General features: G+C 33.9%; 2 protein-coding genes across 2 annotated transcripts; both read right to left on the bottom strand.

The window, feature by feature from the left end:
• Window positions 1–1030: 1030 nt before the first annotated feature.
• Window positions 1031–5074, bottom strand: LOC132187364 (cucumisin-like). The gene is made up of 10 exons (XM_059601655.2): window positions 4979–5074; window positions 4759–4847; window positions 3963–4057; window positions 3592–3835; window positions 2997–3510; window positions 2787–2890; window positions 2346–2564; window positions 2149–2260; window positions 1855–2068; window positions 1031–1752 (listed from the first exon to the last, which is right to left on the bottom strand). The coding sequence occupies exons 1-10, from the start codon at window positions 5072–5074 to the stop codon at window positions 1223–1225; spliced, it is 2217 nt and encodes a 738-aa protein (XP_059457638.2). The 3' UTR covers window positions 1031–1222.
• Window positions 5075–7158: 2084 nt separating this feature from the next.
• Window positions 7159–12526, bottom strand: LOC132187363 (cucumisin-like). Its single transcript, XM_088517231.1, has 10 exons — window positions 12431–12526; window positions 12211–12299; window positions 11239–11333; window positions 10865–11108; window positions 9312–9825; window positions 9091–9188; window positions 8640–8858; window positions 8455–8566; window positions 8022–8235; window positions 7159–7932 (listed from the first exon to the last, which is right to left on the bottom strand). The coding sequence occupies exons 1-10, from the start codon at window positions 12524–12526 to the stop codon at window positions 7400–7402; spliced, it is 2214 nt and encodes a 737-aa protein (XP_088373357.1). The 3' UTR covers window positions 7159–7399.
• Between the last annotated feature and the right edge of the window lie 3896 nt (window positions 12527–16422).

Genomic DNA, 16422 nt, shown 5'->3' with positions numbered 1-16422 from the left:
CTTGGTTTGTGGAATAGACTCCTAGAATGGAATGATTATTCCTATGGAATAATCATTATTTTGTTTGGTAAGGGTCTATTCCTAAGAATAGTTATTTTCGTGAGAATCACTAATCCCTTACACACATGAATAACTATTCCTCTAAAAAAATTAGATGTATAGCTATTTTTGAGGAAAAAGACAAGATTTCCCAAGAAAAACAAATTTTTTTTTTTCTTTCTCACAAACTAAAAAAATAAATAATAATAAAAAAAAATCATGTGGGTGGTCGGCCACCCACAGAAGGTCATGGGGGTGGCAATGGCCATTGGGGGTGGCCGCGACCACCCCCGGATCGGGGGTGGCAAGGCCACCCTCGATTCTTACCGAGGGTGGCCGCACTACCCCCAGGACGGTGCGGCCATCCCCATTGCATGTTATGGGTGGCCGGCCACCCATTGCCACACGTTCAACCATTTTTTTGAAAAAAAAAAAAAAAAAAAAAAAAAAAATTGAGTTTTGGAAAAATTAGAAATCAAATGAGCTTTTTAGTAATTTTAGTTCAATTCCAATTATGAAATATGTATTGCTACCAAACTAAATAATTTGAATAATTATTTTATTCCAACCACTTCTATTCCCAACAATACATATTCTTTTTCCTAATAGAATACTCATTCCGCAAACAAAGCAGGGCCTAAAGGAAAAGAGGAATCCTACACTTACTTTTATTTTTTTTACATAATTTTTCTATACTCATAGGTGGCTTTAAAACCACCATCCATTGGTGGTTTTAAAGCCACCTATGGTGTGAAAAAATTGTGTAAAGAAGTAGAAATAAATATAACATTATTCAAAAAGTAAATGTTGGAATTTATTGCAAGATGGTGTTAAGGCATGGAGCATTCATCTTGGTTAAGTTTGTAATCAAAATGAACAACATTCGTCCATGGTCAAATCGTTGGACTCTGATGATTGACAGTCTTCTGCTACTCTAATCGACGACATTCATTCATTCGATCAACTAATGATAAAAATTTAGAAGGAAAACTAAGCAGAATAGAGTATTAAATTAGAAAGGTTCAAATTACAGTGCATTGCAGAACTTGAGCAAATGCTCAAATTACAACTATTTTCAGTCCTATGTCTTTCGCAACTACTTTTTTCTAATCTTCCGTGCATATTCCTTCAAAGCTTTAGCTTCAATTATTATTTATGTAATACATATATGTAGCAAAGAAAGTCATGTATCAGCAACAGCTACAACAATGGGGCTCCTCACTTGGAACGTTCCATCATCCCACACTAAAGAAGAAGAGACAATGTCTTTATTTGTTGTTCCTTCAATCGTGAGTGCAAACGACAACTTTTGTCCAAGAGATTTGAATGCTAGAACACTAGGGTTCACTTTGATTCTAAGTCCAACTTGGGCACTGGTCACAATAGCTTTATATGTAGACATCGGTGATCCAACATTTGTGACAGTCCGATGATAAACCTGACTAAAAGATTTGGAGGACGATAATAATATAGAAAAAGTAGGATAGTTTAGATCAAAAACAATTCCCTTAGTGGTTCTAGAACAACTACTATTGTCTCCAGTAACAAGATGTAATAACTTGGTATTATATCCTTCGCCACACAAAAATTTAATGTAGTCAAGTGCGCCAATATCATATATTAAACCAGGATTTAGAGCCTTAAGAGGATTTATATTGCCAGCACCATATGCATATTCAGCCTCGGAGTTCTTTTTAGCACTCATTGGAACAGCTGCAAAAAATACACCAAATTGGAGTGAATTAGTCATGGTTATTGTCTGCATACATGCAATAAATTATCAAGACTTGGGAGTATACATCATATAGATATTACCAGTTGTCATAAGAGCCGACTTGATAGCGGCAGGAGACCATGTGGGGTGGAAGGATTTGATGTAGGCAGCCGCCCCAGTAGCATGTGGGCAAGCCATTGATGTCCCTGAGATTATATTGTATGGCAGCAATCTCTTATCACCTTTAACTTGTGAAATTGGAGAAATTAGAGACCATGCGGCTAGAATGTGAAGTCCTGGAGCAGCTATATCCGGCTACAATAAAAAATTAGAAAGAAAAAAAATGCTAAATGAGATAAGTAATACAAGAGCGCAAATGTAAACAAAATTAATACCTTGAGAATGTTGGGTGTAACTGGATTTGGGCCCCTTGATGAGAAGGATGCAATGTAAGGAGCAAATCTATCTTTAACTTCCTTACTTTTTTGAATAGTCGCAATTGCACCCCTGTAAATTGCATACGTGTCTCCTTTAGGATTATTAAGTTTTACGAACTTGTTTGATTGTCTAATTTATTTTAGATTAATAATACCTTGTGGAATTTATGTATGAGTACACTTTGCTACCATCCTTCAAGCGAAGGTAAGATGCAGGCAAGGGATAAGATTGAGCAACATCTTGACGTGCTTGGCCTTGCATCACAGTACCCACAGCGCTAGCTACGAACGCCCCTTCCCCATTGGTCCGGATATCGCAAAGTACAATTTTACCCTTCACCAAATCTTGGTCCAGTGAATTATTTCTGCAATACCTGTTTTTTTTTTTTTTTAGCAATAATTAAGTTCCATTTTAATTATCATGTTGGAATCTGCCTACAATTGGTACTCCTATATATTCTTGAAAAAACAAGGAATATTTCTCCTTCTAGTTTCAAAGACTCGTGCAAACAAAAGCAAATAATTTGCCTATACTATATATATATGCACATCAGAAGTATTAATTATTGAATACATTAATTTCATTTTGTAGTTACCTGGAATCGGAACTCTGAAAACCTTTTCTAGTGTTTGGTGCATCTCCACCATAAATTATTGGATACTGTTTATTCTTGAGGTCAAAAGTATTAATTGAAATTCCCTACACACACATGGAGTAAAGAAATTCTCCAAATTAGAATTTAGATACTAATAATATAGATATTCATAGCAGCTTACATAACACGGGGACTGGACTTTTTAGTTACCTCATAGATATTCTTGTTACCCAATTGGATCTGAGTGAAGAACTTTCGATCTATAGTGCTTGCAGCCACAGAGAGAGCCCACGGCGAAACGTTTGTGATGGATGCTATATCTGGACCGTCGTTACCAGCAGAATTTGATGTCAATATTCCTTTTCTCATAGCGTGAAAGGCACCAATGGCAATTGGATCATTAAAATAGTTCCTAGGTTGATGTCCACCAACGGAAAGAGATATGATGTCAACGCCGTCAGCAATGGCATCGTCAAATGCAGCAAGAATGTCGACATCAGAACAGCCAGAACTCCAACATATTTTGTACACAGCAACACGTGCTGATGGGACTCCTCCACGTGCTGTTCCCAAGCCATACCCCAGTAGGCTTGCCCCGCTAACTAAATTCCCAGCTGCTGTTGATGCTGTGTGTGTCCCATGGCCTTTTGAATCTCTAGGAGATTTAACATCATTTTCGACAAAAACTCCACTGCTACGATAATATTTTGCTCCAACGATTTTGCTGCATAAGCATAGCCACATTTGTTAGTTTGTGCTTTCTGCAAAACATACAGTTAGGCAAAACACAGTGTTGTAATTTTACTTGTTGCAAGTGAAATTGGTCGAGGTTTGGCAGGTGCCCTTCCATTTGGGAGGTGGTGGACCAAATCCTTTGCCACTAAAGCTATTTGACTCTGGCCAAATTCCACTGTCAAGCATTCCTATAATGATGTCGCTTTCAATTGGCCTTCGAGGAACTTGTTGCGGAAAGTCAAGGAAGTCCCATGATCTTGTTGTATGAAGCTTTTTCTGTTCGCTAGGAAACACGGAAACTACGCCCTCCATTCCTACATATTCATTGTCGCAACATTTTTTGCAATGAACATATAGAAAACATTAGTTAATTCCAAGAATATCCTCTACCCACAGGTTGTTGGGACTTGGGGGAGTGGGGTGAGAATTTGGTTCACTAACCAGCCATTTTTTGAGCTTCTAGCTCGGTTAATTCCACTGCAAATCCACTGAAACTCCTCCTATAGCTATAAAGCAGAGACTCTGGTCCAACATTGCTAAATGTAGGAATATAAATTTCACAAGTTAGGAGTCTAAGCGCATTTCAATCCCAAACACATAACTTTGACAGGATTTACTGTCTCTGTTTACGAAATTCTTGGCGCTTTCAAGGTATATAGCTAGTTCAACATAAGCTTTTGTTAAGTTCATAAAATATGATAAAACAAAATAAGAAACTCGAGGCATTTTCCAACACAAGTCAAACACTGTGATCTATAATTTACAAAGGAAGGTCATGATAACAACAAAATTATTATTGAAATAATGATGATGCAGAAATATATAATATTTTTCGTATATTTCATAATTATGCTGATATCAAATATTCTCTATTTATGGGTTGATTGTAATCAAATCAAGGGGATTTGATTACAATAATTGTATTTAGACATTACCCTATAAATAGAGACCTTTGTATTGTAGACAAAAAAAGCTAATGAGCACAATGTAGCCCTTAGGGGTATTTCGAGTGATGAACGTAGGTGTCTAATACCAAACCACCCGTAAATTCTTTGTGTTCATTTTCTATATTGCTTACACTGAATATTCTGCATCATCATTATTTTAACATGGTATCAGAGCTATATATTTTAACAATTATCAAGACCAATTTAACAAGCAAGTTATTAACAAGAAATTCAAGCGTCAGATAGCAAGTTAATTTCTAATGGTTTCTTATTCGTGCTGCTTTTATAACCTGCCAATGACTTCTTGTAGCATGCTTGTGTGAAGGGATGATGTAGAAATCTCGTCCATCTGCCGCTTGCCCATATACACAATATAAGCCTGCGTGCACAATATATATCATATGTAGAAAATGAACCTTGTTAATCTTCCAAACACGAAAAAGAAGGCCAATTTTAGAGATATTTGGCCAAGAAAATTATAAGAGATAAGCTATATATAGAGATATTTACCTTTCGGTCATTTTGAGAAGTTGAGTGACCAAGAAGAAGAGTGAAGGCTAGACTGAGGAGGAGAAGCCATGAAAGACTAGAGGTTTTTCTGGCCATTGGAGCTTTAGGGATAAGCTCTGCTATCGATCATGCATTATATATATGTACACATGTAAGTACTAGACAGGGTATTTACATAAAGCTGTGAAAAAAAAAAAAAAAAAATCCAAAGAAAAAGCACCTACATGAAAAATCACTAAATAATTCCACATTTTTATCATTTTCCTAGAAAATGATGAAAATCAAAGAAAAAAAGTTCCTATATGAAAAAGCACTAACAGCCAAGAGACGACTTAAGGTCAACCAAATTGATAGAATTTTGGAGACGATTATAATAGAGCGGAAAATTCTGCGTTCATCAAGTCCAAGTCAAGGTTGGATAATTGGTTTTACAAGCTCGGTAGTGCCAATTTTCATGCGCACAATCTCATTAAGTGGGCGCTACCAACTTTATGTTTGAAAGCATTTCAAATTTCTTCCCATCATTTCTTCATTTAGGATCAACAGTGGAAAGGATCCATTTATAACCCTTCCCCTTTATTGTATTTCTCAGGAAAAAAAAAAAAAAAAAGCCTGGTTTTAACAGATTTCTATCACTAAGACAGCTTCTCTTATTTGATCAAATTAATTACAATAATCAGGGATGGATACGATTGCTTCTAAATTATTATTATTATTATTATTTTTGATATGTTCTAACAAATATTAAAAAAGAGTCCATATTATTAATAAATGTTTTTTGAAAAATGTTATACCAACAATTAATCTACTACTCTTCTACAATTTGTTAAGAATATTAAATTTTTTTTAATAATTGACATAATTTCAATTATGAATCATGTACTACTTGTCAACAAGTTATAAAAGAATTGTAAAGCAATTATATATTAGTTCTTTACTTCACATTGCAGCATGAGATTAATCTATATATTATCACCGAGTGTGAATCCAGGAAAAAGATGATAAACGTGTGACAACTTCTCATTGGTTGGACGACTCCAATTTGCTACGACCATGGTTAGCTTTGATTGGTTAAGTAGGCCCTTAACTTTTATTAAGGTCGCATAGTCTTTTTCAAGATGGCTTTGGATTTTTGTTTAGTTTTTTTTTTGTTTTGTTTTGTTTTGTTTTTTTGTTTGTTTTATTATATGTAACACATGAAACATTGTGATTGGTGTTAATATAACATATTAACAGATTCTGCCCATTATTCTAATTGTATAGACCTATTTATTTATTTATTTTTTCTTGCTCTAAAAGTTTTTAGTCATTTTTAGAATTCGAAAGAACTATTTATCTGAACCTCTTGTTAAATTAACATTTCAAGATGAACATACATTAGCTTAAAAAATAAAAAGAAAAAAAGCACTAAGAAAAGTGCTTGATAAGAGTGCTGAATGAGTAGGAAAAAAGAAAAGAAAAAGAAGTCTGCCACTACTTAAGTGCATTTCGAAATCAGCTTTTAAAATCAAATTTCCAACCTTGACTTGACTTGATGCAAAATTTTCCACTAGTCTAATCATCGTCTATTGGTCTCCAAAACTTCTATCAATTATGTAGAATTTGTCTTGTACGAGAAAATGAACTTAAAAACTTGAGCACAAACTGAACCATAAAGAAATAGAGGATGGTAAAAATGTGAAACTGTACTTGGTGCATTTCATGTAAGAACTTTTTTAATATTATTATTATTTTTTTTTAATAGTATCTACTTTTCGCATGCTTTTTTAATAGCTTAAAAGACACGTATGACTTTTATAAAGTTGGTTTGTAAAAAATTTCTACTATCCAATTTGTAAGGAAATTGTGTCCATATTGCATTGAGTAGAAGAACCTTGTTTACTTGTTTGGATAAGGGTATTTGTTTTGAGTTCTGGTTTGCAAACAAAATCCCAAGTCCATTTCAAGTTTGGGCTCATGCAAATCCAGCTGAAACAAAAACCCAGGCTTTGTATCATCTGGCCCTAAATTCATGCCCAGACCAATGTAACCCTAAAGGTAAATGTTGGATTTTATTGCAAGCTAGTGTCAAGGCATGGAGCATTCATCTTGGTTTGTAATCAAAATGAACGGCATTCGGCAATGGTCAAATCGTTGGACTTCGATGATCAACGGTCTTTTGATACTTTGATAGACGACAATCATTCATTCGATCAACTAACGATTACAAGTTAGAAGGAAAACTAAGCAGAATAGAGCATTAAATATAAAGGTTCAAATTATAGTGCAGTGCAGAACTAGAGCAAAGGCTCAAATTACAACCATTTTCAGTCCTCTATCTTCCGCCATTGCTTTATTCTAATATTCCATGCATATTCCTTCAAAGCTTTAGGTTCAATTATTATTTACGTAATACATATGTTTAGCAGCGAATGTCATGCATCAATCATCAGTACTAACAGATACAACAATGGGGCTTCTCACTTGGAACTTTCCATCATCCCACACTAAAGAAGCAGAGACAATGTCTTTATTTGGCGTTCCTTCAATCGTGAGTGCAAATGACAACTTTTGTCCAAGCGATGTGAATGCTAGAACACTAGGGTTCACTTTGATTCTAAGTCCAGCTGCAGTACTGGTCACAATAGCTTTATACGTAGATGTCGGTGATCCAACATTTGTAACAGTTCGATGATAAACTTGACTAAAAGATTTGGAGGACGACTTTAATAGAGCAAAAGAAGGATAGTTTAGATCAAAGACAGTTCCTTTAGTGGCTCCAGAACAACTACTATTATCCCCAGCAACAAGATGTAATAACTTGGTATTATATCCATCGGCACACAAAAATGTTATGTAGTCAAGTGCATGAATATCATATATTAAACCAGGATTTAGAGCCTTAAGAGGATTTATATTGCCAGCACCATATGCAAATTCAGCCTCTGGGTTCTTTTTAGCACTCATGGGTGTAGCTACAAGAAATACATCAAATCAGAGTGAGTTATTTGTGGTTATGGTATGCATACATGCATTAAAATTATATAATTTAGATAGAAATTACCAGTAGTCATAAGGGCCGATTTGATAGCGGCAGGTGACCATGTGGGGTGAAAGGATTTGATGTAGGCAGCCGCCCCTGTAGCATGTGGGCAAGCCATTGATGACCCAGATTCTATATTGTATAAAAGTGCTCTCTTATCACCTTGAACATCTGAAATTGGAGAAATTGGAGACCATGCGGCAAGAATGTGAACTCCGGGAGCAGCTAAATCCGGCTACAACAACACACAAAAAAATAAAATGACAATATAGTTCTTAGGACAGTTCAGAGTGGGGATGTAGGTGTCTAACACCGAACCACCTATAAATTTATTGTGTTACTTTCTCTCTCTTTCAACCTAATATAAAATATATGAAAAATAGATTATATTTCCATTTATTCTAACATAAATAAGTAATATAATTAAGAGTGCAAATGTAAATAAGATTATTACCTGGAGAATATTGGGTGTAATTGCACTTGGGCGCCTTGATGAGAATGACGCAATGTAAGGGGCAAATTCATCTTTACCTTCCTTACTTTTATGAATAGTCGCAGTTGCGCTCCTGTATATTGCATATATGTGTCCTTTAGGATTATTAAGTTTTACGTGTCTAAGTTATTTTAGATTCATAATACCTTGTCGAATTTATGTATGAGTACACTTTGCTACCATCCTCCAAGCGAAGGTAAGATGCAGGCAACGGATAAGATTGAGCAAAATCTTGAAGTGCTTGGCCGTGCATCACAGTACCCACAGCACCAGCTACGAATGCCCCTTCCCCATCAGTCCGGATATCGCAAAGTACAATTTTACCCTTCACCAAATCTTGGTCCAGTGAATTATTTATGCAATACCTGTATTTTTATTTTTTTAGCAATAATTAAGTTCCATTTTAAGTATCATGCTGGAATGTGTCTACAATTGGTACTCCTATTCTTGAAAAAACAAGGAATTAATATTTCTCCTGCTAGTTTCATAGACTCATCATGCAAACAAAAGCAAATAAATAAACTTATTCCCTTTATATATATATATATACATCAAAATTATTAATTATTGAAGACTTAAATTTCATTTTGTAGTTACCTGGAAGTGGAACTTTGAACACCGGTGTTCGGTGCATCTCCACCATAAATTATTGGATACTGTTTGTTCTTGAGGTCAAAAGTATTAATTGAAATTCCCTACACACACATGGAGTAAAGAAATTCTCCAAATTAATTAGAATTTATACATAGATACAAATAAATTGGAGTAAATGAAGAAGATATTCATATATAGCAGCCGGTACTGGAGTTTTTAGTTACCTCATAGATATTCTTGTTACCCAATTGGACCTGAGTGAAGAACTTCCGATCTATAGTGCTTGCAGCCACATTGAGAGACCATGGCGCAAAGTTTGTGACGGTTCCTGGACCTGGACCCTCGTTACCAGCAGCCAGTGATGCCAATATTCCATTTCGCATAGCATGAAAGGCACCAATGGCAGTTACATCTTGAAAGTACTTGAGGGGTTCTTGTCCACCAACGGAATAAGATATGATGTCAACGCCATCAGCAATGGCATCGTCAAATGCAGCAAGAATGTCGGCATCATCACAGCCATCGAACCAACATATTTTGTAGACAGCAATACGTGCTGATGGAACTCCTCCTCGTGCTGTTCCCAACCCATACCCCAGTTGGCTTGCCATGCTAACTAAATTCCCAGCTGCTGTTGATGCAGTATGTGTACCATGACCATTTGAATCTCTAGGAGATTTTAAGTTTTTTTCGTCAAAAACTCCACTGCTACGATAATATCGTGCTCCAATGATTTTACTGCATAAGCGTAGTTACATTTGTTACTTGTTCTTTTTGACTCTATGTCTATGTTCGTGCAGTTAGGCAAAACATAGATCAAAATTAAATTATTATAAATTAGAGAAAATTACACTTTACCCCCTCTAAAGGTCAGGGTCATTTTCAATTTGACTTCTAAAGTTTTAATTTTTGAAATTCACTCCCAAAGTTCTAATTTTTTGCAATTCGGCCATTCCGTCAGTCAAAACCGTTTTGACTGACGGAACAGTGATCACGTGCGACACACATAATCACTTTTGCTTTTTGATTTTTTTCCTAAAATGCCCCATCCCTGTTGCTTCTCCCTTTGCCACCGGAGCTCAGGCAATCTATCTTGGCTACTAGAGGGGTTCACGAAGAAGAGCTTCTCACTACCCTCCCTATTGATCTCCGGCAAGAAATCAAACGCCATCTCTACCTTTCTTTAGTCCGATGAGTAAGTTTGAATCATAAATTAATTGAGATTCAAAAATTGAAACTTTGGGGGTGAATTACAAAATTTGAAATTTTTGGGTCAAATTGAAAATAATCCCAAACTTTGGGGAGGTAAAGTGTAATTTTTCCTATAAATTTAATAATAATTTTAAAGAAATAGGAAACTTTACTGAAAACCTCTAAACTTCCACCCAATTTGATAATTAAACTTCAAAATCTCTAAATTTAGTCCCATGAACTTTCAATTGCTCCCAATTTGGACCACTCCGTCAGATTTTAAACGTTACATGACGTTTATACCCTTGACTTTTGTATAAAATTTCAACTTCCAAAATATTTTTTTAAATCGGGGATATTTTGATCTTTTTTTTTGTATTTTTAACGGCTAAAATTGACGGAAGGATCCAAATTGAGAGCAATTGAAAGTTCAGAGGACTAAATTGAGAGATTTTAAAGTTTATGGAAGGTATTTCAAAACGGGTGAAAGTTCGGGGGTTTTCAGTGAAATTTTCCCTTAAAGAAACATAGAAATAATGCCAGTGTTACTTAAACAGTTGTAAAGATATAATATATCTATATATACTTGTTGCAAGTGAAATTGATGGAGGCTTGGCAGGTGCCCCTCCATTTCTTAGGTAGTGGACCAAATCCTTTGTCAGTAAAGCTTTCTGACTCTGGCCAAATTCCACTGTCAAGCACTCCTATAATGATGTTGCTTTCAACAGGCCTTCTACGAACTTTTTGCGGAAACCCAATGAAGTCCCATGACCTTGTTGTAAGAAGCTTTTTCTTTTTGCTAGGGAACACCGACACTACGCCATCCATTCCTACATATTTATTGTCGTAACATTTTTTGTAATGGACATAGAAAACATCAATTAATTCCAAGAATACCCTCCACCCGCTGGTGGTTGGGGTTTAGGGGTGGGGGTGGGGGATAGAATTTGGTTCACTAACCAGCCATTTTTTGTGCTTCTTGCTCCGTTAGCTCCGCTGCAAATCCACTGAAACTCTGCCTGTAGCTATAGAGAAGAGACTCTGGTCCAACATTGCTAAATGCAGACAAATAAATTTCAAAAGTTTTAGGTCTTGATGCATTTCAATTCCTAACACAACTTTAACAGGATTTATTATCTCCATTTACGAAAATTTTCTTTAACGGAGGGATTTTATTGCAACTCCAATTATAAATGGATAGATTGAAGGAGACATTACATTACAAAAATTCCAAGGTAGGTTGAGAGAACTAACATATGATATTAAATAACATCAAGAGAGGCATCATTGCCATTTGAAAGATTTTATAAAATAAAAAAATTAAATAATAATATAATTTTTTTTTTTAAAAAAAAAAAATCTCAAAAGAAGGTGAAATATGTATTTTCCCTAAATGAATGTTAAAAATAAGGATATTGCTACATACCAGACAAATTTCTCACATAATTAATGTGATAAGGTTCATTAACTCTTAGACCAGCTCTTGTTAAAATTACTAACTACAAATCCACTTAAGGTCAAGTGTCAAGTTTCATTGTTTTAATATAAAACTTTTCGTCTCCAACAGGTAGTTCAATCGACTGGAGACCACGCCTTATAAAGCAGAGGCCTCTCGTTCGAATCCTCATCCCCCTCTTGTGTGGACATATATATATATATATATATATATATAACTTTTCAATATTTTTATATTTAATATAATAATTTATTATATTATTATATTACAATTATAAACACTTTTTTTAACTTGTTACCTTGGACCCAGATTTTATTCAACCGCCCCTGTATCAGACCAATGATATAAAAGTAAAAGGGGGCTCCATCTCGAGGTTTATAGCTAGTTCAACATAGGCCCATAGGCTTTTTTTTAAGTTCCATAAAATATGCTAAAACAAAATAAGAAATGTTTGTTATTTGTGATGCTTTTACAACCTGCCAATGACTTCTTGTAGCATGCTTGTGTGAAGGGATGATGTGGAAATCTCGTCCATCTGCCTTCGGCCCATATACACAATATAAGCCTGCGTGCATAATATTATTAATATATATCATAGGTAGAAAATAATCTTCCAAACACGAAAAAGAAGGCCAATTTTAGAGATATTTGGCCATAAAAAGTTATAGGAGATAAGCTATATATAGAGATATTTACCTTTCGGTCATTTTGAGAAGTTGAGTGACCAAGAAGGAGAGTGAAGGCTAGACTGAGGAGGAGAAGCCATGAAAGACTAGAGGTTTTTCTGGCCATTGGAGCTTTAGGGATAAGCTTGGCTATCGATCACGCATTATATATATACATGCGAGTACTAGACAAGGTCCTCGTCATATCAAGTTGGGGAAAAAAAAAAAAGGAATCCAAAGAAAAAGCTCCTACACAAAAAATCACTAAAATAATTCCACATTTTTATCATTTTCTCCTAGAAAATGTTTTTACATAAAGTTGTGAAATAAAAAAAATTAAAGAAAAAAAGTTCTTACATGAAAATGCACTAACAATTCCCCATTTTTACCCTTCTATATTCATTTGCGGTTCCTTTTTTTATTTATTTATTTTTTATTTTTTATTCAAAGCCGGAGAGGGGGAAAAGGGAATTTGCAGTTCAGTTTGTGTTCAATTTTTTAACTTCATTTTCTCATAAAATTGAAATTCCACATAAATTACGAGTTCAACAGCTAAGAGACAACCTAATTTGTTAAAGTAATGATTAAGTGATTAAATTTACCTTTTCCTACTAACTTTAATTGTTGGGATAAATGGTAATTTAACTTGGTATCAGAGTCAAAGGGTCATAGGATCAAACTTTGACTCGGTCAAATTGCCCTCATTTAATTAAATATTCCACGTGTTGGGCCTCATCTATTAAACATGAGTTTGAGCCCACACATGAGAGAGAGTGTTAAAGTAATGGTTAAGTGATTAAATTTACCTCTTCCTATCAGCTTAAGTTGTTGGGATACCATAATTAAGGTCAACCAAATTGATAGAATTTTGGAGACCATTATTAGAGTGGAAAATTCTGCATTAAGTCCAAATCAAGGTTGGATAATTGGTTTTAAAAGCTATTTTCCAAATCCGGCCACTTTAAAAATGTACGAGACTTCTTTTACTAAGAGAGCTTGTCTTATGTCATGAAGATGCCTTTCGATAAGGTGGCTTATATTTTTCAAGATGCCTTTGGATTTTTTATTTTTTATTTTTCAAGATTTACAATCTTGAACAAAGATGAGAAATGTTAGAGCATTTATTTCAGTTCTTTTTCTAAAAAATCAATTATTAGATTAGTAAGATCCACCTAAGTAATGTTAGATCAAATGGTTGTTTTTGTTTTTTTGTTTTTTTTAAAGAAAAAAAAAAGGATAGAGAAGGATTTGAGAAGGACCGGGATAGATGCTCTGGCATTTTTCTTTTGGCAAGAGAAATGCTAGAGGATTTACCCCGGTCCTTCTTCTATCATTCTTCATACTTTTTTAAAAAAAATAAAATAAAACATTAGATTTGTAGCACCCACCTAAGTGAAGGTGGATCCAATGGTTGATTTTAAAAAGGAGAAGATGAAGATGGATGGGAGAAGGGCCCAAGATAGATGCATTAGCATTTTATTTTTATTTTTTGCAAATCAGTACCTATATGTATATATAATTGGTCTATGAGTAGAGACCTATTTATTTATTTTTTGCTTACTCTAAAAGTTTTTAATCGTTTTTAAAAATTGAGAGAACTATTTTTCAGAACCTCTTGTTTTTTTTTCTTAACAAAATAGTAGGAGTGAGCAATCAACTGTGACTATTCTACCAGAACGTGACTATAATAGCACATGCTTAAAAAAAAATAAAAAAATAAAAATACTAAGAAAAAGTCTAAATAGCGAAAACATCATGCCAGAACCTCTTCTTAATATGATCAAGCATGAGAGTGACCGGTAAGAGTGCGTCTAAAAAGAAGTCTGTGTCATAATGAGTAGAAAAAAAGAAGTGTGCACCATTATTAAAGTGCATTTCGAAATCAGCTTTTAAGCACATTTTTTCTTTGATTTGTTTTTTTTAATTTTTTAATTTTGGTTTTTTTGTTTTTGACAAAGAACCTTTTCAAGGAGAAGAGGATAACAAGTGTTGAACTATTTAGTGATTTTTCGTGTAGGAGCTTTTTCTTTCTTTTTTCTTTTTCTTTTTTTTTTCTTTTTTTTGATTTTTGTTTTTTTAATAAGACTATATATATATATATAACTTCAAACAATTTCCAATATACTTTATCCATTTATTTTATTTTATTTTTATATTAAATAATTATCAATATTATTATCTTTAAGACATGATAAATAATAAGATTATAAATGTGGAGTTAATAAAAGTGGTAATTGCCTCAATATTATAAAATTGAGGTGGTAAGATTTTCATTATTTGCGTAAAAATAATGATTAAGATTTTTGTTGAATATCCTAATTCAATTTACAATACATATCATTCTTATTTTGATAAAGATAACAAAAATGAATTATTCTCAATATCATTCTTGAAGAAAAAAAAAATGATCCCTCATCACTTAGGTGGACTTCTAATATGCGGTTCATATGCAAACAGAAGCTTTGTCTCAGTGGCAGAGCCAGACAATTGATTTTGGGGGTGCCGTTAAAATTTTTTTTGAATGTACCAAGTGGTAACTTGCGTAAGTAGGAGGAAAAAAAAAAAAAAAAAAAATCTTTTTTTTTGGAGTGCCATTTGAAACTTGGGTAGGAAAACAGCAAATATATATATATATCAAAAAAGCTTTGGCACCCCCAAAGCCTCAAGTGGCTTCGCAATTGCTTTGCCTCACTACAGAGCGGAGGAGCCTAGCTAATTAACCCTTTCAGACTTAACCACGGTTGCAACTAGAGATGGCTTGTAATTATTGTTCACATGTAGGGTAAAAGATTATATAGTTCAATTTTTATTCGACCCATTTAATTAAACGGATCAGATCCTTCAACTTAACTCACTAACTTTATGTTGGGTTCATGTTGGGTTTGCGAGCCATGTAAAAAATTGTCAGTCATAAATGTCACTTGTCAAGTTTGAATGTGTCAAAATACAAGAATAAAACTATATATGTTAACACTAACTCGATCCTGTCATTTAATTAAATGGGTCATGCCTCTTAAACTTAACTAGGGGTAGAATTAAACTGTTAGGAAATGAGACAAAACAAAAATGATTCGGTAAACATTCTTTTGTAGGTCTATTTCATAAAAATACTTTTAAAAAAAAAAAAATTTAAAAAAATCAAAATTTTATGATTTTTTAAAAATTTAAAAAAAAAAAAAAATTGAGATGATCCAAGAACTCCTAAGAATAGGGATGGTTCCACTCTTGATCCTAACCCAGTATTTTGTGTGTGTGAGTTTTTTTTTTAAGTACCCATAATTGGCCTTGTTTGTTAAACCCTTTGGCACTATTCATTCTCCACTACACTATTCACTTCATTTTTTTCAAAAAAAAAAACATTCTCCTTTTATATCAAATCATTTACTTTTTATATCACATCATTTACTTTCTATTACTATTCAAATAAAAAAATCACTACAAAACAAAATTTTTTACTTTTTAATACCACTTTTCATTTTTCCATACCAATCATTATTTTTTTTTTTTTATTCTTTTTATCCATGACAGTGTGGTAGAAAGTGAACAGTGCCAGAGGGTTTAACAAACACCCCCATTATTTTGTGTTTACTTCGCGCGCGTGTGTATATATCAACATTGCAAATAGTGCCATAAATCACTGGCCTAATATATCTCAATTATGATTTTTATTGTTTTTTTGCAAGTCTCAATTATGAGGTTGAAGCAGCAGAAAACACGTGAAACTTTTGGAACAGTGTTGGTACCTACCAAATGGTTTTATTTATCGAGTGGACACGATCTTTGTTGTTTGGGAAATGGGAGTTTTCAGTATGTCCCCCAATTAAGCTGAAAATGAACTTTTTACAAATACAAAGAAATGTGCAATTTCAAGAATGTTCCAACGACCTCCATTACAAATAAATAATAAAATTGACTTCAAAATTCTGATTGAGACCCTGAGCCTTTTATACACTCGATCAGCTTCTAACTATTTTAACAGCACAACTAACAAAATAACAACTTTTACAACTAAAATAGGCGTAA

This window comes from Corylus avellana, chromosome 6 (assembly GCF_965113065.1).
Source record: "Corylus avellana chromosome 6, dhCorAvel1.hap1.2, whole genome shotgun sequence".
NCBI lineage: Eukaryota > Viridiplantae > Streptophyta > Magnoliopsida > Fagales > Betulaceae > Corylus > Corylus avellana.
This window is presented reverse-complemented; position numbering and strand designations above follow the sequence as displayed.

What these genes read in the sequence shown, in the direction of transcription:
- LOC132187364 (XM_059601655.2), bottom strand. Translation starts at nt 5,074, where the DNA reads ATGGCCAGAAAAACCTCTAGTCTTTCATGGCTTCTCCTCCTCAGTCTA. An exon ending in TCATACATAAATTCCACAAG is followed by an intron (nt 2,261 to 2,345) that starts GTATTATTAATC and finishes TGCAATTTACAG; the next exon opens with GGGTGCAATTGCGACTATTC. An exon ending in TTACACCCAACATTCTCAAG is followed by an intron (nt 2,069 to 2,148) that starts GTATTAATTTTG and finishes TTTTTATTGTAG; the next exon opens with CCGGATATAGCTGCTCCAGG.
- LOC132187363 (XM_088517231.1), bottom strand. Translation starts at nt 12,526, where the DNA reads ATGGCCAGAAAAACCTCTAGTCTTTCATGGCTTCTCCTCCTCAGTCTA. An exon ending in ATCAATTTCACTTGCAACAA is followed by an intron (nt 9,826 to 10,864) that starts GTATATATAGAT and finishes ACGCTTATGCAG; the next exon opens with TAAAATCATTGGAGCACGAT. An exon ending in GTTCAAAGTTCCACTTCCAG is followed by an intron (nt 8,859 to 9,090) that starts GTAACTACAAAA and finishes ATAAAAATACAG; the next exon opens with GTATTGCATAAATAATTCAC.